The following is a 22,548-nucleotide window of genomic DNA, read 5'->3' on the forward strand; positions in this document are numbered from 1 at the left end:
GGTGGTCAGCGGGTCGTTGCCTGCTCCCATATCGCTGGCCACTCCTTATTTCTAGCTGCTGAAGTGCACTAAAAGACAGCTAGAAACACACTAAGTACTTTCTTATACGTTGCCATGAAGCAGTTGCTCTGCTTGCTACGGAGATGTTCTGACTCCCGAGTGGGAGAGGACATGGTCTGTGGGATCATGAGTGTAGACGGGCGGTCGACAGGACAGCATGTTTCCAAAAGGATCCGCGCTTTGTGGCGGGAGAGACGGATTTCTGCTTTGACTTTTTGTGACAATCTGTAAACAGCCTCCTCTTCCATCTTCAGCCCCAGTTGTTATCCCTTCCTCACCCTTTTGGTTTCAGCATACTCCTAACATGTACATCCAGCTGCTGCTTTGGCCCAACTCCTTGCGTGGACTGGTTACTTCACTTTTTGAATAGGTTTTTCCAAGAGCATCTGGCCCAAGGAATCCTTTGATGCTTCAGAAAGTGTCTTTCCATCCCTGTCCTCTCCCAGCGTTGGGCACTGTGTTGATCCCACACTCCTCGTTTACAACTCGCTAAACTAGCAGTGAAAATGCTATAACACCCGTGGGTCGGGGTGCTGGGTGTAGCCGCGTTGGTCTCAAGACCTAGGCAGACATGGTTCTTTGGGTAGGTGCAATATCTTTTATTAGACCAACTACATACTTGGAACAATTGTTCTTTGCAAGCTTTTGGGCACAAACACCCTTCTTCAGGCAGAGGGAGAGTCTACATTTGGGATCCTGCTGCCTGAAGAAGGGTGTTTGTATCCAGAGAACAATTTTTTCCAGCTATTTAGTTGGTCTGATAAGAGACAACCTTGTCTGACAATTGTATAGCATACAAAAGCAGCATGACTTGCTGCCTAGCAGCTTTAAGGTTTTGGGGTGCGGGGGTGTGATGCCTGTTTTCAGGTAGTGTAAATCTGAAATCCTCCGTTTGAAATGGGCTGTCACCAGGGTGGGTTTTGCCTGTCACCTGGGAAGCGTAGTTGCTGGAGGTGAGCTCTGGCCAAGTCTCCCGACTGCGGACCCAGGTATTCAATGGTGCGATCATGGCATACCTTTACTGGGCGCTCTGCCGCTGCATGTCGTGTTGTTGCTTTGTTTGGGGGTGTCATGTAGTTTTGGTTTTTAGTTCACATTTTGCAGGACTTAATCTATTTGGAGATCATTGCAGACCTGTTACCAGGAATCTGGCCGTTCTGGGCTGGACTGCACATCTGGAAAAATTGGCCTGAAAGAATGAATTTCCCAAATCTTTAACTGGAACTTACCAACTTTTTCCTGTTCTGTAACTTTCCCCTACAGTGGCAAAGGAAAGCGAACAGATAATTGTTCCAGCATCTCCCATCCCTTTGTCATCTTTGCAAATGGGAGGCGTTCTGGGCAGTGTGGGATAGGAGTTTGTCATACGCAGCCCTGTGGGAAAAGACACTGGCTGAATCAAACCAGGTTTGTCTTTTTCTGTTTTGCTTTTTTTTTGCGGGGGTGGAGGATGGGGGGGAGAACTTTTTGTTAGGTTTTTGGAGCATTTCTATTGCCACTTTTTCCAACAGAGAAAAAAAGCACCCTGGTCTTTGACAGGCTAGTACAGAAAATGACCCAAAAGAGGGTTTTTGGTGGGTTGGGTTTTTTTTTTGTTCAGTTCAAGGACCATTGCATTGCTCTGTGCAAATTTGTGCATGTCATGTATACGTGAGCTGTAAGTCTGCATCCCAGTGTCTGGCAGGTCATTATGCTGTTTTCTACTTAAAACCTTCAGTGGCCCCTTCGTAGCTTTTGAACCCAACCCTTGCTCTAACCTGCTGCAGGGCTGGTTCGCACTCGTGGCTCTGGGAGTGACCGTTCAGACCAAGGCATTCCCACCCTGACCTCTGCCCATCATGGTACCGAACGCTTGGAGGTCACGTAGGAGAGTGAGTCTGCCGATGATGTGGGAGAGGAGACCCTAGGACCTGCTTTTTAACGTAGACGTATTGTAGCTACAGATGTTGAATTTCATCGCTGTCATCTAGCTAGACCCCACTGGTCACGGGAGACCCCCGGAAAACCATCCGTGTGGTGTGTGTGGGGCCGAGGAAGGGGTGGGAAAGCAGTCGTGCCGGGCTGGAATATGGGACTGCTTGGGATGTTAGCTGAGTACAGCCTGCATGTATGCCCCCCCAAGCTACACCAGTGCCCAGGCTCCCCTTTGGCCCCCCAGGCCATGCCCCCCACCCTCCACTCCTTAGCCTGAGCTTCGCTCTGCCTGCCTGCACCCCAGGGGCATGGCTGGGGGCAAAGGGGAGCCTGGCACGTGGTGCAGCTGGAAGGTAGGGGGTATGCATGGCGTGGGAGGGAGGTAGGCAGTAGGCACAGGATGCAACAGGGATTTTTGAGTTAGAGATCCACAGCTGTGGTCTTTCGGAGGGCTTTGCAACGGGAAACCTGCTGTATTAGTTTTCACACTTTTTTTTTTTGACTGCAGAAAAATAAAAGCTGGTATTTTCCAAGGGAATCAGTCTAGGGGTTGGGAAGCCACTGAGCGGGAGTGTTTTAATTGAGGCCATATTCCCTTTCCTGTGGGGTGGGCAGTCTTTATATGCAACCGCATAAAAAACTATAAAATTGCCTAATCATGATGATATAATAATAATAATAGTAATAATAATAAAGCACCCACCAAGAAAGCTGGCATGTATTATTTTTAATCCTGGGGAAGGAAAATCTGTAAAGAGGCTGATTCAGTGAGTCATTGACTGGACCTTTAAAGGCGGTGGTTCAAATGGGTCACCAAGGGGTTGGGTAATACTGAGTCTGTTTGCCCGTCACTAAATCGTGTCCTGTTATCGTCTGAGCAGCGCTCGGAGGCGTTGCGATGAGCGGGGTAGGGGTGCCGTAGGTACGAGCTGCAGCGTGGTGAGGCCCGTGGCTGGAATAGCAGGGGCTGCTGCATGTCAGGACTGAGGTGTATTGGCTAAACTATGTAGAAAATCTCAACAGCCCCTGGCTTGCTGCCTGGACAGTGCTGTTAGTCCCTCGCTTCCACGAGCACCAAATTAACCCAGCCTGTTCTCCTTTATAAAAGCACTTTTCCACCCCCCATGGATTTGAATGCTTAAACCCGGCCTCCCCACCTGCCACGCCACAATTGCAGACACCACTTTTTTTCCACCTACCTTAGATTTTTTTCTAAACAATTGCATGCCAAAGAACCACATTTTTCCAATTATTTTACCTTTTTTTCTAAACAATTGCACGCCAAAGGTCCACGTTTCCCCCTGACTATCTTAATTATTTTTCTAAACAATTGCACGCCAAAGAACTTCTGTGCCAACTTTTGCACAAAAAAACTTGCAGGTTCGCCTGCGATTGCAGCTCCTGTTCCCATCAAGTCTGCAAAGCCGAGCCGGCGATGCATTATGGGTCCAATGCCCTTTTTCCCCCCCCCCCCCCCGTTCTCCCCCATACACACGTCCACAAACCTATCAAGAAAGCTGTTGGAAACTTAAGTTCAACTCCTATTTGCGCTCATTTTTGGCCTGCCTCTGAATTCAATGTTAAAAAAAAAAAAAAATCTTTTTTTTTTTCTCCCCCTTTTTTTAAGACAACTTTTCCCGAAGTGACAGGGGTGTCGGGGGAGCGCACGAGCAGCGTCCCGGGCGCGTGCGGCGTGTGCAAGTGCAGCGCGGTCCCTTTAAGAGCAGGGATGCTCTCCCGGACTCGTGCTCTGGAATGCCAGCAGCCGCCTCGCCGACAGCCACTGCTGCTCCTGCTCCTGCGGCTGCTGTCGTGTCTCGGCGAGGGTTAACAACACTTCAGCTTGTTGTCTGGAACCGGTTCAGACTGGTTTTCGAGAAAGTGCTTTGTCTCTCCGACTGAATCCTGGGAAGGGTCATGTGGAGCCCAGTGATGTCATGGGATCAAACCCTGACTCAGCTGTTTGGATCAGATATGTGTCTGCAGGTACAGGCTGAAATGCCAAAGCTCACCCGAAAAGCAAAAGTTTCTGGGACTTTGGCACACAACGAGTTAAGTGCGATCCCGCAGGAGTTAAGCACTTCCTGTGCAGCGAGTGGAAAAGCCTGGCTCATTCATTAGGAGGGAAGAAACTATCAACTTGAATATTACAATGGCAGTGTCTTGATCTCTAGTGGCAGAGTATCAGGAAATATGGAAGGCACTCTTCACTCAGGGTGTGGTAGTCCTTTTTCCCCCGTACCATCAGGTTTCTGAGACTTGCAAGCAGATACAGGTGCTGAGAAAATCCCAGAAAGGTCTAGTCCAGATGATGATGATTTTTTTAATATATAATTATTTTTTATTTGCACGTGAGGCAAACGCATTCCACTTTCTTGGGAAGCACCCAAACTTTTGTTGCGGCCGTGAGTCTGTACAGTCCTGGGTATCCTGCAGGACATTTTATGGCATGCTTCTTCCAGCTGTAGTTGCTTTAAACTAAAAAGTGCAACTACACTAATGCTGCGTGGCTCCGTAAGACCTGGGTCTGAAGTTCTCTTACAATAGGGCGAGCGAGCGAGCAAACTGGCAGCACTTTATTGCACCCTCTCCGGATCTCTTCACGTGCAACAACACCCTACTTTGTCCTATTTAGAAATTAAGGTGGTTGGATTTTGTTTTAATTGCTCCCCCATCCCTTAAAATGCATTTGACTGACTTTTCTCTCTCCTTTTTTCCAGAGTCTCACAATGACAGAAGAAGCATGCAGGACACGAAGTCAGAAGCGAGCGCTAGAACGAGAAGTAACACAAAATGACGTGGATAGTAAAAAAATAAAAATGGAGAAAGGACTGTTGGGAGCAGATATAAAGACTGAAGGTGACATGAAAATAAAGACAGATCCTGGATCTGGAAAAGTGCAAGGATTATTGAAAGGAGGGGAGGTAAAAGCAACCATTAAAGTTGAGGTGCAGACGGGAGATGAGCCTGTGGACATGAGTACCTCGAAAAGGTGAGTGTAACCAGGTGCTGCCAGCACACTTCACTATTCGAGTTATGCACACACCAAAATTGAAAAGCTCGGTGAGCAGACACTTGGAAAGACCTCCAAGCTTCTCTGCGGGATGGCTGCAAGCCGTAAATACACATGCAAACCGCTGAAGGAGGTGCTGTGTTGTAGCTTCAGGATTCCTCCTCAGATCCAGCCGCCGGTGCTGCATAGTCTCAAAGTAGCTGCTGCTTTATTTTTCCCCAGCTTCATCTTCATAGCAGCTTCCGTGGGAAATGAACCCATTTAAATGCGGAGATACGGTGGAGAGTAAAGGCATGAATGTAGATGGGGTATGTACTGTGCTGCTAACTTGAGGTCACTCGCATATGGTAAGGCCTCTTTGCACCCCATAAGCATGAATGACGTAGGAAGGGGCTAAACTGTCCTTGTGACCATACATGAGAGAGTGGTTTTGGTGCACCTTAGCCCTTGTGCACATACTGCTGGGACTTCAGAGAAGTTGGGGGAAAAGCCTATTATAAAGGGGCTGATGGTTTAAGGTGCCTCCATTTTTCATGCCCAATCTAACACCTTCAAAGGGTATGGTTTTGTTTGGGGGGGTTTTAAGGAGGCAAGTGCCTGCTGTTCTCTTTTCGGGGGGGGCCAAGAAGGGGGTGTTTTTTGGAGTAAGTTTGACTCCCTAAAAATGGAAACATCCAAAGTGACCAGCCATTTTGGGAACAAAATTGCTCTTGGTTTACTAATCAGGGTTGTTTTTAAAAAAAAATACAAACCACATGTAGTACGGAGACACCCCGGCACATGGAAACAGCGCTTTCAAAATCATCCCCCAAAAGTTGGGTTACAGATTTTTCAAGTTTCTTCTGCGTATTGCCCGTCCCGCAGTCTGGTCAGGTACCGGGATTACAGGTGGTGATCCTGAAAGTTCACTTTTTTTCTTGTCAAAGAAAAGACCTGGATGGACATACTTTGAGATGCAATGTGGTGTGGTGTTTGGTGCCTAGTAAAGGAAGTCAGGACTCCGTAAGTGTAAACTCTTATGCCTGGCTCTGCCACTGATACCAGGGAACTAACTAGTGCACCAAAGCACAGATGATTTGTCCTTTTGCAAAATGGGCTAAATATTCCCAGAATGTCTTAAGAGTATAAAGTGCCGAGATCCTTGAATAAAAGATGTTTTGTAGCAGTTCAGATTTACTACTGCTTCACTTGTCAGGATAGAAACTAGAAGTTCCTGTTGCGTATGCAAATTTGTATGTATTTAAAAAGCAAGAAAGAAAACTGTAGAGGGGAATAAAATTACTCTGCTCTCACTGTAGAACTGTAATGAGTTTGAGTTATCCACCTACTCCTATGCACTGCCCCTGCTTTTTCAGTAAGTAGTTTTACTGCTTGTTTTAATTTTTTCTTCTGTCCGGTGATACATTATATCACTTCAGTACATCCAGAACAAATTGCTTGCAACAACTTGGACTTAGCGTGAATTCGTTGGACCATATTCTTTCCTCTGTAAACTCACTGGCAACCGGGGCATCTCCCAAGGTTGCTCAAGGTGATCTTTCAGTATGATTGGTGAGGAAGACAACCTTTATCGGATACGAGTACAATATTGATGTAGGAAGAGGGAGTAGATGGATAACTCCCATGCAAAAGAATTTTGCTTGTTTCCCAGAGAATGAGGAAAAGGAGCCAGATGATTAAAAAAAAGATGCCGTTTTTAGAAGGCAGTGATGCCTTCTAACATTATCCCAGCTTGCTAACTAGTGCAACTACTTGAAACGTTTTCTCCGTGGGAGAGAAGATAATGTGTGTGTTCGGCTCCCAGCTTTGCAGTGGATTTCGTGCGTGCACCTGGGCAAGCTTGGCTTAAAGGGGGAGTCTTAGCAATCTAGCAAAGTCTTTTTTGAGAGCATTAAATTTTGGGGTGCTTCACCTGCCCTGAGCCAGCTCTGACCTCACAAGTACAGCTTCCGGTTCTTGTCCGTGGGCGTCTGCCCGCCTCTTGCACTATGACACTAGTATAAGCCAGACTTTGAACCGGGGCATTCACGGTTGATTTTTTTTTAAAGAGCCTCCACAGCAAATACTACCATGTAAAAAAAAATTGAGACATGCTCCACCCCGTGCACGCTGTGTAATAGCTCTGCTTCTGAATGTAATCATTCTGATTTCTTTGTGGGTGTGGAAGAAAGTTTGCCTGTGTAAGGAGGTTGCAGTCTGTAGTATCTGGATCTGAAACCTAATGAAATCTGTTCTTCGCCTGGCTCTGGATCAGGCCTTTGTTTTCCAGTTGGAGATACAAGTGACATTTCACAATTTTATCTGTTATGATCATGGCTCAAAAGGGGAGCCCTGCCTGTGGAAGAGGAATGTAAATGGTTCTGTGGATGGTAACTGCATCCCCAGGCTTCCCCTCTCTGCTCCAAGCTGATGATAGCTCTTTGCTTTCAATATGTGATCAAGTGCTCGGGCAGTCGGATGGTCGTGAGCAGCCTGCTTAGGTATACGGATCCTGTACATCTTGGCAGAGGCAATAGGTGATGAGATGCATGGGACCATAGGACAGATGTCATCCCTTGGCTATGTCAAAATCCAAGTGTCATTTTTGTAGGTGGCATTGAGACCTTAAAGTATCAGGCTGGCCTCTGAGTTCAGGACTCGTGTTTCCAGACTTCTGCTATTTATGAGCCCAGAACACAGTTGATGTAAGACCTGCATCTTTGAAACAGTTGATTTGTTTCGAAAACTAAATAGAACGATTTCTGAGTGATTTCCGATCTAAAACAACCTTCTCGCTTGGGTTAGTCTCAACTTAGTATTTTAAAACTTGTGTTAATGAAGACTGACTTCTTTCCCCGTTGGGAAAGTTATCAGTCGATCACTGAAGCTTTACCTGATCTCTCACTGATTATCCATTCATTCTTTATGAATCGAGTTTAAAAAAAACAATTGAAATCTGAACCTGAAGACACCTTTGGGTTTAAAGAAAGGAAAAGAAAAGAAAAATATTGGAAGTGTTTCTGACTTCTTATCTCAAGATCTAGAAAAAATAAAAAAAAAAGGAAGCTAAAAATAGTATCTGGTTTCCTTCTGGCATCACAGAACGAGCTCAACAGAAGAGAGTCTGTGGTGGTAAAAAGTTTGTGACGAGAGGTCGTACAAGGCCAAACCAGCTCCTTGCTCCTGTGTGTCTTTGCAGCAGCGTAGCTCGTGTTGAGAAGTGGACGATTAGGCCAGATCTACCGTGGAGAGTAAAAAGGGACAGAAAGTGGCTTGTGCCCGTGCTCTAAATGATGCAGAAATGTGACTATCGTTTTACAAATGATATTGGAGAAATAAGCATTGACAGACGGGGAATCGCTTGACAGGGTTTGGCTCAGTTCAGCTCCTTTTTAAACAGAGATGAACGAAGCAGTTAATAGCACGGTAATTAAGAACAGCTTCTACCTAGCTGCGATCACCGGACTTTTCTCTGATTTCTTTCAGTATTTTCTTGCAGTAGCTTTCAAGCAAAATCAGTAAGGGAGCTGCTCCGCTTAAGAAGTGTAAACCCCCACCTCCCTCTTCCCCTTGCGGGGTTGGAGACCTGCAAAGGCCCTGCTGAAATGCAGCGTCTTCTGGATTATCAAACATCAACTCTACAGCACTGTGGTGCTGACACTGCTCTGATATCACCACCTTGGAAACTGCGCTTCTCTGCAGAGTTTAAAAATACCAGCAAAGGGCACGAGAGCTGAAAGAAGTTAGCCAAAGAGTATTCTGTCTCCTGATCCGCTGCCTTTTTGCTCGATGGCATTTTTAAGTCAGCTTAAACTTGTCAGGCCCTTTTAAACTTCCTGGCTCATCATCCTGTAGCAGTTTGGTAGTATGTCATGTTCCCGGGTCCCCTTTTCTCTCCTTTGCTGGGAAAGACCTTAATAAACCGCCACGGGGAAACGGTAAAACCTCTTCGTAAAATATAGCTTGAAGTTGTCAGCGGCCTTTTTATTATACCCAGGAATAATAACACTGTGGACTCAAATAGGTGGTATGTGACTGCAAGGACTTCTCTGCCTACCTCCGAACATGCGGTTTTTACAAGGACTGAATCATGTCCTGTACCGCGGGGGTTCGGCTCTGGGCAGTGTTGCTCCATGAAGCTGGAGTAGCTCTGTGTGTATCTGGTGCCCGTCTTCAGCGTGCAATGACCCCGGGTCAGTGGTGCCCAGGTGTGAGCACTCCCAAACCAGTACCGTACCCACACTGCTGTGTTCTCGACACTTGCACATGTCTTGGGGTGTCTGGGACCACCTGTGGTGCAGGCTGAGACCCTGGAGGGCTCATCTCAATCAGTAATGCATTTTGTATTTTCCAAAGGGGAAGTTTTGGGCAGGGTCTTTGTGAACCAGCAGCACTCTGCAGTGAGGATGCTGGCAAAAAGTCACAAAGTGAGCAGGTCCCAGCCTTTCTCGAAGCCGGAGCCCCTGAATTCAAGTTGACAGGGGCTGTGCACAGCGTTAGGGGAGTTTGAAGTAACAGCCTAGCTCATGGCATAGCGAAGATGTACGTGAACTAGGGATCCTGGCCTTTTCTGATTTAAAAAAAAAAAAAATCCAAAATCCTCTGCTTTAAAAAAAAACCCCAAAACCCACATTTTTCTGTGATTAAAACAAAACACCACTACATATGATTTGAATTGATGCAGTGTTTTGTTTAATAACAGGAAAATGTGGATGGGGGGGGTTAAAGCAGAGAATTTTGGGTTTTTTTAAATCGGACAAAACCAGGATCCCCGCTGATGACCCTGCCTTTTTGGGCATCTCCCTGGCAAGCCCATGACATGCATGTAGCCTGTTGTCAGCTAGCACGTGTGAGCTGCCATTTAGTTGCTAGACCGTTAGGGCTCGTTTTGCTCCTGCTCGGAGCAGCCACAGAGTGACTTCTTCCACGAGGATCCCGTCGCTAGCTAGCACAGACTCTGATACAGCAAGTCTGATTCCCATGGCTGTGCTGGCAGGTGCAAGAATTCGTGTTGCGCTGCACGCCATCCTGCTCACATAGGATCAGACCTTCGATGTAATGTGCTCAGGTCTCACGGGGATGGTATAAATTCTGTTAATCCAAAATAAAGAGAAGTGTGCTGCTATGAGAGATGCTCAGATGCAGTTTGTACACCCAGGACCAAGGACCGTGGCTTGTCAGTCTGACCGTATGTACCGGGGAGAGTCTGAAATAAAGCTCGAGAGAGTGCTTTGGGGTGTGCGGGCGATGAGCCGTTTACACATCGCTCCTCCAGCACGTACCCAGCTCTCGGGGATGTTGTTGAATATTCGCTGCTCAGTCTCTCGCTACGCAGTCCGAGGCAAGCAGAGGAGGAATACCTTTCTCTTTCAGCTGAACTGGCCTAGCTCTGCCGATAGCTTCACTTAACACCAACAGAGATGCATCTTAACACCTTTTAGCTCCGTTTTTTGGAGGGGCAGCAGGTGGCCTGGTTTGAAACGAAACCCGGTGAAGATGTTAAGCTGTCTTGTTTCTAAGTGAGGCTTTCAGTGGAGTTATTTTGAGCTGGGAGAGCAAAGGTGGCCGCTTTTGCAGGCGATGCTCTTGGTGGCAGACCAGGGTGCAGCCTCGGGTCCTGGTTCTGTGTTCCAGCTCCTGGGCCACGGGTTATGGCCGATAAAGGCAACGATGCCGTAGAGAAATTGCTGTCATCCTCTCCCTTTTTCATATTTCCCTCTCCTTTTAAATATGCCTGAATGTTGATTTTCCTTCCAACTCCACTCTAGTGGCTTAATCTTAGTTGGGTCCATGTATTCCCCTCCGTCTGAAGAAGAATCCCACGACCCCTACCGTTATCGGTGCATTAAAGGCTCTAGGGCTTGGCTGTTTCGGGCTAACACCGTTCTTCCTCCAGTAAAAATGGGAGAGCAGCTAAGCCGTCACGTTTACTTGCTTTTGATGCGGTGTGATTCTACGGAAGTTGATCTCCTTAGGAGCAAACTTATTTATTATTTAAATTTCCATGGGCCATCCCCACTGCTTTTCAGCTCCGGTTCTTTCAAAGTGACATGCAGGCTGGCTGGCCTGAGCCACTGCTTGTTTGTTTTAAGTGAAAATTGCCAGGAAAGATGAGGGTGGGGAGAGCTGTAGGCTTCCCTAGAACGGTGGAGTCTTGCCAACTTGTCTAATCACAGAAAGTTGTTTTTTTTTCTGTGCAACCCTTCCAGCGAGCGGTTTGGGGAACGTCGCTCTTGTCCCGGAACTACCCATTATGGTTCCGGGAAAATTGCATTAGCCGGGCATCATGTCCTCCTTTTGTTATACAACATCACTAAAAATAACCGCTTGTGTTTTGAACTACTTGTGTTTTAACTCGCCTATTAAAGTTACGTGCTCTGAGCTGTGTTGTGGGGCCCTTGATGGAGAATTTACCGTTTGTCTTTTTCCCACTGGAAAGGGAAAACTTTTTGTGGCGGTTCGCCCATCCTCTCCCCAGAAAGTTTTTCTGCATTGGCTCATGTGGCTGGGCCATGATGGGAATGTGTCTAGAGCATGGTCTTAAATGTGCTTTATTGTAATCTAGGATGGGTCGGTTGTTCCTTACCTGTGATGGGTCGGCTGCTGCTGCTTTGGCTGGAGCCATGCGCGAGCTGAACTCAGTGCAGGTCCCAGGGCAGTGTAAACGGGGCTCTTCCACATTTCGGGTTTCACTCCAGTGGTTGAGGGGTAGCCCCGACGTGGCAGGGCTCCGTTACAAATCAGGTGGGCAGCAAAGGTTGAGTAAAGGCCGCGGTGGGAAGCCCGGAGGCAGGTTTCTCGCTTTTGGGAATTTCTTAACTTCAAAATACAGGCCCAGCTCCGTGAAATCCTTCCCCCTCCCAAGCAGCAGCGTTGGAGAAAGGAAGATGTAATCGTCTTGGTTCTGTTTCAGTAGTGTACCAAATGTGTCAAGATTTCCATTGATGCTTTTTGGAGTCTCATGGACATCTGAAATCTTTGAAGGTTGGCTTTCCTTTTCTTCTGCCTTTTCTCTTCTCCCTCTTTACCTTCAGTGCCTTGAGGGGAGTACATCTGGAGGTTGTCGGATAAAACAAGGACAAACTTATTCTCAGACACACTTATGTTGTGGGTTAGGGATTAACCCTGCGGGGCCGCAGTTCTCATACCTCCTTTACTTCCTAGCAGGTGGAGAGAGACTACCTAGATGTCAAAGGATTGCAGCTTGTGGGGTGAGGAAGATGAGACGCTACCCAAACAACCTTGTCTGAAGATTGGTGGAGATGTGATATTTTTTTCCAACTCTTTAGTTGGTCTACTAATGTGGTATCTTTTATTAGACCAACTAAATAGTTGGAAAAAATTGTTCTTTACAAGCGTTCAGGCACAAACACCCTTCTTCAGATTCTCCCTATGCCTCAAGAAGAGTGTTTGTGCCTGAAAGCTTGTAAAGAACAGTTTTTTTCCAATTCAGTTGGATATCACGTTTACTCAAAGGACCGTGTCTGCCTATGTCCTTAGAGCAATATAGCTATCACCAGCATCCACAAATCTTGACACATTATAAGCATGGAAGACTTCTTATTTTTATTTTTTTTTCCAGGCTAACATATGCCATTGAGATGAGCCCAATCTGGATAACTGTTCAGTTAATTGTGGTTTTTATTTAATTCCTATTTGGAAAAAAAATGCTTTAGCAATTTGTGCTGGATTTAACAAGAGAAGCTGTTACGTTGCTTCTAAGGTCGACTAGGCCAAAAGGTAATGAATGAGTCACCGTCCGTCTGAGCGGGGCCAGCCTGCTGACCCAGGGCAGGCTTACTTGCATGGGAGTGCATCTAGCCCACTGACACTTGAGGAATTATCTTTATAACCACCTCAGAAGTATTACAAAACACAGCGAGAGGCCGGCGCTCTGCAGCTCAACAGGCAGCGCCAAAGTCTTGGAAGATGCGGTTCACTGTAAACCTCGCCGGTTTGTTTTAACACAAGATAATGGGGGGGACAGCTGGGCGCGCAGAATCGGGAGGTGTGAACCTACGTGGACATTTCACAGCCTTTTTCATGAGCGAGCGCCGCAAAAAAGAACTATTTGCATCGCAGCCGCGACGCTGAATGATGCTAATAGACTGTCCCAGACCGGGGAAGTAGGGAGGCCCAGAACAGTGAGCTCTCTAGCCGGAGTGCTTCCAGAAAACGTTTTGGGGTTTTTTTAGTTTTCTTGAATTTTAATGGAAACAAAGCTGCCAGCCAGCTACATCTTAATGGCATAAAACTAGGTTTTTATAGCTGAATCAACCTCCCCAAAAGCCCCTTTGCAATAACGTAGGATTGGTTGGAGGCACTTCAAAACATGCGACTCGCCATAAGGCATCCTGTGTTTTAAGGCAGGTAATATCGTTAGCCGGCGGGCGATTCTGGTCTCGTAGGTTTGGGGGTTGAGCGCAACCTGCACCTTGCTAATAAAGCTCAGCTCTCCTGCGCTGCGAGCTGGAGCGTCCTGGTGCCTCTTCTGCCTTTTGCCCCAGCTGCAGATGAACGTGCCAGGAGATGCTTCGGTAGAAGAATGATGGTATTTTGTGGCATGGTTGGGATCTCTGTTGTCCCAGCAGAGTCTGTTTGGGCTTATGCTCCTGTACTGGTGTGGAGAGGCGGAAAGCGGGCTTGCTAACTCTTGAGGTCCTGGACCTCTTCCAGCTGCGTTTCCGTTAACATGCGGTCACTCTGGTTCTGGACATAGTCTTGCCAGAGAGCCCTCTCCTGAAAAAGAAGCTTTCTGCATCCGACCCAAGGGCCTCCTACATTTTCTTCCTCTCTCTCTCCCCATCCCGGCTCCTAGCAGAAGCTTTATAGCTATGCTTTTCTTCCTCGTTTAGCCTTAAGGCGCGGAGATCAAGACATTCTAGCAACTCCGAGGTGAGATGGATTTACGTCTGCAATACGTGTTTATGCCTGCTGCTACACCAGGGCCAAGTGAAAGCTGAACTGGGGCAGCTACAAGCATGCTACAGTACCACAGTTCAGCTTCTGCTGTCCACGGGGTAGGAGCAGCTCCGTCCAGTAATGAAATCTTCAGTACGTGTGTGCTTTATTGCACAGGCTTGAGAGTTTTCAGTCTGCAGCCACGGGGTTGGAAAGGGTCTGTTCCTGATGGCAGGCCTCTTAGGGAAGTGGACCCATTATGCCAGTTGCGTCTGTCCCAAGGTACTTTGGGCCTCAGATGCATCATCTTCAAGACAAAAGCATAATTAATCTTCCTCTGTCCCAACTAAATGGAAGGCAGCCTCCAAGGATAGCCTCTGCCACCTGAGGTCTATTGAATTGGATGACCCCCCCCGTTTTGTTTTATGTGTTTTTCCTGAAGTCAACAAATATAGGCTGGCCCCAATGGGAGCTGTGGGTTTTAACTGAAGAGTGGATGTCTACCAAATTCATGCTGGAGCGGACAAGATGCTCCAGGATCTTTAGAGGGAACGACCCGACCTTGTAAAACGAATGGTGTGAGAGGGGAGGCCGCCCTCTTGCTGAGGGTGCTTGGCCGTGGCTTGGTAGGACCAGGAGCTCTGCCTCCCGCCGCTACAGACTGACTGACCTGGGGTAGAGCAGCTGATATTCCTGCCTCTCTTCCCCCGTAGTAAGATAAGCACTTTACAGTACATGAACGCTTTAATGGTAAACTCTTAGATTGATGTTTGTCAAGCCTTTTGATTGCTGCAAGTGTTTCTGGAAGTAAGTGAATCTGGAGGGTGAGCGTCTTGTTTTTCCCAGAGTGGTCTTAGGAGGTTAAATTACCGACCGTTACATTTTTGTGCATCTCGAAATTAAGTAAACGAATTGAAAACTCTCAACTGACAGCTTCCTTCCACACAATGTTCGAGGGCTGTCTTTCAAAGCATTTTAGCAACTGTTGGGTTGGAGAGAGGGTTGCACAACACGCAGGCTATGGCCCTGTGTAAGCTGGGAGACTCGTACCCGCGTCTGAGCTGCTCGGGTAGCTTAGTCCAGGTGTGAACACCCCTGTAGCGAACCCTTACGATGTCTTTGTCTCTTATTGCACTGGCGGTTTGTGTCTGGGCATGTGTCCTGTGGCTCTTTGTGTGGCGATGCTCATGGGGACTTTCCTCCTCGGTTATCAGTTAGTTGCAGGGCTTGTTCTTTGAGAGAATTGCCAGGCGGGGACTGGAGGATGGTCTGCACTTGAGAGAGTCCCCTCCGTCCCCTTTTTACATCCTCAGTGCAAGGTGGGTAGACTCGAACCCGAGTTCAAACAAAACATGGGCATGAAGCACCTCCAGTGGTCAGGGATGCTGGTTGTAGCCGTGTGGGTCTAAGGACATAGGCCAACACGATTCTTTGGGCAGATGTGTGATCTCTTTTATTAGACCAACTCAATAATGGGGGAAAATGTTCTTTGCAAACTTTTGGGCACAAATGCTCTAGGCAGTCTCCCTCTGCCTGAAGAAGGGCGTTTTGTGCCCGACAACTTGCAAAGAACAAATATTCCAACTACTGAGTTGGTCTAATAAAAGAGATCACATCGACCCAAAGCACCTTGCCTCCAGTGGTCAGAGGTCTTGCCACGCAGATGGCAGGTGTTGGCTAAAATGTAGGTAAGAGCTAGGTTAAATCTGCACAGAAGATACCAGTCTATTCTAGCATGGCAACCAGACAACCGGGAAGGCACGAGTTTTGGAGGGACAGTATAAAAGTGACCTTATATACTCGCAGACTTTCATCTACTAAGTGTTTCACGACGCCCTGAACACCGAATCTTTGGTGATAGCCCGTCACGTCGCTAGTCAAAAATGCAAAGCACCAGTATTTCTCAGTACAAAAGCAGCGCAGAATTTCAGCCTAGTGTGAATGCAGCGATCGGCGCGTGTCTCGAACACACAGCTTGTGAGAGCTTTCTTACAGACCTACTGGTGGGCAGCACCTCCAGAAAGGAAAAAATCTTTTCTTTCCTCGGGTTTCCAAAACTGCTCTTCATGTCAATGAGGTAACCCCTGTTTCTTGGTCGCTGTGCCAACGTCTGCAGCTTTTGAGAGGTATCCTCAGTGGGTCTCTAGATGAGTTGATGCGGGTAGGAATAGTGAGCGAGGGGCTTTTCCCCCTCACATGACTGGCTTTTAATCCTCGATCTCTTTCCCATGGACCATATTAAATCCATTTTTTAATTATGATTATTCAAGGTATCTCTTCATAGCAGAGAACCTGTAATGCTTGCTTATCTCCCCGTCTTAATCTTGTCAGAGAGATGTCACCCAAATAACCGTGATGAACGTAGACCTCTGCAGTCAAGTGTGTTCAGCGCGGGGTTTCTCATTCTCCGATCAGCTAACGTCGTCTGCTGATTAAATTAACGCTGCTATATCGTAACGTGTCGGATGCGTCTCCCAGTCTGTCTGCCCCCTTCCCCGTCCCTCCTCTCCCCTCTCTGGATTACTTAATGCTCAGTGGGTGTGTCTCCACGTGCACGCTTACTGCACAGTAATTCAGGTCACTGCGCAGTAACTATGGCGACTTATGCCAACATGGGCATAAATTTGCTACCTGCACAATGCAGGTAAGTTTACACCCGTGTGTAGTTACTGCACAGTAACGCATGTGTAGACGCATTAGTGAACTGACCTGGGACTAACTTTACTCCCAAGTCGGTCCACACACAGCGTTACTGCGCTGTAACGCCCGCACGTGCAGATGCCGGCTTAGAAACTGCAGTAACTTACTGCGCAGTAAATGCATGTGTAGACACGCCCAGTGTGCTTCAGTTTCTGCTCCGCCTTTGGTTTTCACTTTGTCTAGAAGTTGGAAAAGACCCGTGCAGAAGCAAGCACTGTTTGGGCTTTGTTCACCCCCCCCAGCAGCCACCTAGTTCTCAGGATAAACTTTTTAAAAAGTCTAACGAACGGAGGGTGCATTTTTGCAGGGCTGTTGGGGCAGACCGGCGCGTCCATCTGCAAACTTTTTTAAACTTTGCAAAGTGGAGAAGTCGAGGCCGCCCGGGTGCCGCGCCGGGGGGGGGTGTGCAGGGATGGGCACGAGTGGACAGCTGCTCCAGCAAGCTCCTGCTGCCCCTGAACTTCGGCAGCTGCTCCATTTTCTCACAGTACCTGCACCCTACCTCACCTCACAAAATGAAGGCTATGTGTCACAAACCGGTTGGAACTGGCTGTTGCCATGGTTTTCACGGTGGAAGGAACAGTTAAAGGGTCACATGACTAGCGAGGGAAATGCCTTTGTCACATGACTGTTTGGTGGCCTGATTAGCATACAGGAAGTCAGCTCCCTGCTGCCTGTTATGATGCTGTGATAATTGATGGGGTGACATCACCCGTCTAAACACGCACATTGATTGTGCTCGGGCTGGGCTGGAGCGGTTGCACCAGGACCTCGCTGCCGACGCAGCGCCCCCGGTCCGCACCGAGGTCTTCGATTCAACTTCCTTGTGACACGTCACTGTTTAAAGTTTCTTCTATTTTAAACACAACGGTTGAAACGTGGCTAGTGGTCTCGGAGCGGCACGGCCAGTTTCGGACTGCCGCCTCCCGTTCTTCCAGCCTGCCTCCGCTTCGTGCCCACGCGCGTGCCCTATATTTCATCCCTTGCGGAGGGAGCTAGTCGGGATAAGGCCTCTTCCAAGGGGATAAAACGAGGATAATCCCTTTGCAGCAGACTCGGGCGCTGCTGAAATCTGCACTTGGTTCATACGGGTTCACGTCTCTAAACCACATTGAGTCTTGCAGGGAGATTGCATACGAGCCGATGTTCTCGTGTTAAATTTGCAATGGCCCACTTAGGAGCTTAGCTAACTTCATTTCCCAGCTACAGAGAGGGATGAGTCAGTAGCCGCCGGATCGGTTTACAAAACTTTGTTCAACTTGCCAAGATTGCGTGGCTCTTCGGTAGTTTATGGCCTTGCAGAGCAGATAGGGAGGACGTCGGCTCTGCAGTACATCATTCGTAGCCGTAGTGAGTGAAGCCTACGGGGAGCCAGGCGGTGGTGGGGTTTGTAGGAGCTGCTCCCATGCGTTCCTTCCAGCTGTACCCTCTGCAGAAGCACGGTCTGCCCAATACTAAGAGACTTGAAAAATGTCAGGTTGGGCTGTCCATGCAGAAAACTGTACAGCCGGTTCCTATCAATATATACATTTTGGTAACCTAAGTGCAGAAGTTAGCTGCTCGGTTAAACACTTCTTTTTTGGCTGATTTTATATATACGCATTTTAACCGGTTGGGGAAATAAGTGAGCGGTGTTCCTGGGGAAGAGGGTATTGTCAGGTCTTTACTAAGAGCTTTTTCAGTTGCAGTATTGCTGAAGTATGGATTTCAGAGCAGGTGCTTTTTTCCTTTCCTTGTCCTGTTTTACTCCAGGCAGCCCATTTGATGCCTTTTAATCAGACGAGTTCTAGCTTTAAAACTTTCACCTGTGCCCCTGGTGTTTTGAAATTCCCCTCCAGAGCGGAGTCTTTCGCTGGCTCGCTGTGCCCTCTACAGGACACTTGCATTCACTTTTCTGCTCCGGTGCGGTGTGGATGCTGCAGGAAGTGCCCTACCGACTCGACAGAGATGAGGCTGGTTTTTGGTAATTTCCTGGAAACTTTGGACTAGCGTGGATTTTACTCTGCCTTTGCATGTGGCTTATAAACAGCACAGGAATAAAGGATACTGTGCACCTGGGAAGTTAATTGTGAGAGCATTAGTACGCCTGGTATCTGTTGCACCATTAAGTAAAACATTACTAGTTTTAAATAGGAGTCACTTGAAGAATCCAGATAGTGCCAGAATCATAGAAATGAAGGGCTGGAAGGGACCTTGAAAGATCGAGTCCAACCCCCCTGCTCTGGGAGGGAATTTGTGACGTAATGTTGGAAGAAAACTTCCTGATTTTTATGAGCTAACTTGCCGCATTTCGTGGTCGCGACTACGATGATACTCGCCCTGCAGCACAAATGAGAGGTAGGTAGCTTTGCTTCACAAGAGATGCTTCTTTGAATGGTTATTTGGATATACGCTTCATTTGGCTTCGTTGGTTTTATGGATTTCTGTTTACAGGCCAATGTAGTCAGCAGTGCGCTTACAATGACTTGGTTCACAAGAAGCTCATTACAGTGCTTTCTTGCAAACGCCAAAATTGTAAGTAGAAATGCAGAAAACAAAACGACTTAAAGATTTCCACAAAGACTCAGTCCATGAGAGGCAAGCCTTCCAGTAGCTGTAGTGGAGGCTGCGCTATTTGGGCTTGCCTGCAAAATGCCTCTTAAATCCCTGTTCTTGCGGTGTTGGCAGTCTTGCTGCAAAATACCTTGCGTCTAAAAATCCGAAATCCTAGCATCAAAGGGTTGCCACAATTGCTCCGCTGTGTTTTGCTAAGGCCCGACTTCAGCTTGAGATCTTATTTCACTTGGAAAATAGCCTCTCCTGGACATCTTGAGCCAGGAAGACATTGCAAACAGTTTAAGTCCATCCAGTCCAAAAGCTGTCCAGCATGGCAGGATGAATGGCACTGTGGTCCACCGTGGCACTGTGCTGCGCTGCGACGCATCTCGGTGCACTGTTCCCAGCATGGTTGAGTGAGTATTCAGTCCTGGTATGAGTGGTGTGTGATGCAGTTCAAAGGTGATTCAGGTCTCTGGATTCAACACGTGCTCCGCCAGAACAGCTAGCGGCGGGGCTGCCGTGGAGCAGCCCTCTCTGAACATTGTCCTGCTCAAGCTGCATCGGATCTGTCTCTGAGCGTGTTCACGTGGTTTTGCACGGTGGGGTGTATACCGAATGGAGGCATTTTATGTCTGCTTTAGGCTGTTGCAATTTGAAAGTAATAGGAGAGCACCTGCCAGGGATAGTAACAGGGCTCTTACATGGAAAAGTCTGTTTGACCATGAGAGTGTTTCCCATCTGCTGCACTGAAAGGAATTGCAGCTGAAATGCACCCGGGATCCTTAGGGCTCTGGCAAACAGTCCTCGTGCCCCGGAGTTACCATTTTAACCTAGACATTTCCAGCGGGAGGGAAAGTACCTGGATTCAAGTGGTATTCATTGAACCCTGGCAAATTGGAGGTGTTGATCTTCCAGTTCTCACGCAAGAGCAGCTGGAGAGTGGGCTGGCTCTGGAGATGAGCTCTGGGTTATGGATGGCTTCTTTCGACTCCAGGTCGTTGCTTTGCTTTCATAGCCTTGGTCCTCAATGACTGAGAGATGTGACGTTTGCATTTATGAATGAATTGACAAGCTCTGGGCAGTTCCTGTTGGGAACTGAATAAACTAACATCATATTTGTCATCTGTGTTTGAGGCTACCAAAGCCAGGGATGTAAGGGCTGGTCCCGATTCCTTGCTTATATGCAGTGTACCATTTCATATGACTTGGTTATTGCACTCATCACTTTTATTTAGAAATGGGAACTGGCGGCAAACTTTGGCCTGTACTAGAAACTTCATTCATAGCTGAGGTGTTCACAATTAATCAGCTAGTAAGAGCTGAAAAAGGGAACTTTTGTTTGCTGCGTGGGGGGCAAGTCTTTGGTACTGTTATTAATTGATCTCTGTGTGTAACTGCTCTTGCTTCTCTGTTTACAGCGATATAAAGAGAGAAAAGAGAGTCCCCTCTCCTGATGTCATAGTGTTATCTGACAACGAGCCTTCAAGCCCTAGAATGAATGGTTTAACGAAAATAGCATTAAAAGAGACCAACACAGAGGCACTCATGGTGAGTCTCATCTAGGCGATTGCCTTTTAAACGTACTAGGATGGGGGGGGGCTGATTCTTCTGATCACAACCACTTTAGAGCACAGGACAGAGCAGGGATCCTCAACCTTGTTAGACTCCAGGCACTCGTTGGGAAGTCGTCACTTGGTTTTTTGACTACAGAAAAATAAAGTCGCTATTTGAAGAGTACTCGCAGAGACCCCAAGAGGGCAGAATGTTTTTAACGTTACAGCTCCTGTTTGAAATCACTGGCTTTATCTTGCAAACTGTTTTTGCACACCTAACTAATAGTGCCAGCATTGTGCTAACCCCACAGCACCCTTGAGAAGTACCCTATGGCACCCTGGTTGAGAATCACCGGCATAGAGAATTCAATGGCTCTTTTTACCATCCGGTACACCGCTTTAGGCAGGCTGGTTTATGGGGAGGGAGTTTCTTGTAATCGAGGATCTACCGAAGATCGAAGTCCAGGCTTCTGTCTGTTAAATCTTCATACCGGCTTCACCAGCCCCTGTTCTTCTCCACAGAAATAAGGAACTTTGTAGAGGTCTGTTTGGTATTTAATATACACAGGATTCCCACGGCAGCACGGCACAGTTGAAGTTTTTTGTTTGACAGTTCATTTTGTCATCTATTTCCTCAATTAGAGGAGGGATTTTAGAATATGCTTTGGTTTTTAAGAGCTTTCCTTAGCTTTTATGTCCATGTGTGTCTGATAAACGCTCCCAAGTTATACAGCAGTAGGTTGTCATATAAGTTGTATTCTCTTCTCCCCGCCCTTTAAACCTAACCTGTCCTTACAGAAAAGCAGTCCGGAGGAGCGTGACAGGATGATTAAGCAGCTAAAAGAAGAGTTACGGTTAGAAGAAGCAAAACTTGTTTTGTTGAAAAAGCTGCGGCAGAGTCAAATACAGAAGGAGACCACTACTCAGAAGGTATTTATTTCACCACAGATGTCTGATGAGTGGCTGTGGTGGATGCTGTAATCTGCGGTGCTCCACATCATTTTCTAATCAACATAGACATCTCTTGGAAGAGTTGCCGTTTATTTCCTGTTAAAACTTTCTTTTTAAATTCAGGGTCCTTGCGTTTCAAAACGTGCCCGTCTGATGGTTATCTTAACACCCATTGCTTTAAAAGTCAAACCCATTTTGAAACTTTGGTGTTTTTGGTTTGGGGATTTTTTGGGGTTTGTTTCTTTTCCTTTCTACTAAATAGTTTCATATGCCACGTATGCACCAAAGAGGCTCGTTACAGGTTAATGCTATTCCTCGTTTTAAATATAGGTGATTTTATTCTGGAACAGATGGATGCCTCTTTTAAAAGACTATTTAAATGAGTCCTTTATACTTGCAGGGTGTGTACTGTAACTGGTAGCATGCATGCTCCCATACCCTTCCCCATGCACCGAATCACCAAAAAGGGTTTTTTTGGTAACATTCATATAGTACCACCCAGACAGCTTTATAGAGGCATATCACAAAGTAGAGATGCATGCATGTCTATGCTGTGATGTTTCTTGAATGAGTGCTTTGACTTCTTCCTCTCCACTACTACTGCATTTGAAAGACCTGCCTGATCAGCTACATGTTAGAAGCTAACCTCAAGTTTCTCAACGTATTGTATTACTGATTCAGTAATTTTTTCCATGGGTGTTAAACCTGCCCCCCCAAAATTTAAGTATGCATTTAAGACAAGAATTATGCAATATATCTCTCTCTTAAATGATATACAGTGGATTGCCTGAACTCTGCTATTGCATAACTGGTTCTTCCAAAATGTAACTTTTTCTTTCCAGATTTTTGATTTCTCCGTTGTCTTTAGTCTTCCTGTTCAAGCTGCCAGTCAAATCAGTGTTATGCTTTATTTTGAAGACTTTTTGGCAGTTTAAAAAT

At 47.0% G+C, this 22,548-nt stretch overlaps 1 protein-coding gene across 11 annotated transcripts in view; it reads left to right on the forward strand.

Annotated features, from left to right (window-relative positions):
• Nucleotides 1–22,548, forward strand: part of GATAD2A (GATA zinc finger domain containing 2A) — an 84,227-nt gene that overhangs the window by 47,231 nt on the left and 14,448 nt on the right. For 5 of the 11 annotated variants that reach the window (XM_014601669.3, XM_019498984.2, XM_019498985.2 and 2 more), the window contains exons 3-5: nt 4,695–4,966; nt 20,524–20,653; nt 21,457–21,588. In XM_014601669.3, coding sequence (XP_014457155.1) covers nt 4,704–4,966; nt 20,524–20,653; nt 21,457–21,588 — 525 coding nt within the window. In that variant the 5' untranslated portion in view covers nt 4,695–4,703. Of the gene's footprint in view, nt 1–1,323; nt 1,468–3,936; nt 3,961–3,991; nt 4,191–4,694; nt 4,967–20,523; nt 20,654–21,456; nt 21,589–22,548 lie in introns of those variants that run through there. The other 6 variants (XM_019498988.2, XM_059719693.1, XM_059719692.1 and 3 more) reach the window with 4 other exon arrangements.

This window comes from Alligator mississippiensis, chromosome 16 (assembly GCF_030867095.1).
Source record: "Alligator mississippiensis isolate rAllMis1 chromosome 16, rAllMis1, whole genome shotgun sequence".
Taxonomy (NCBI): domain Eukaryota; kingdom Metazoa; phylum Chordata; order Crocodylia; family Alligatoridae; genus Alligator; species Alligator mississippiensis.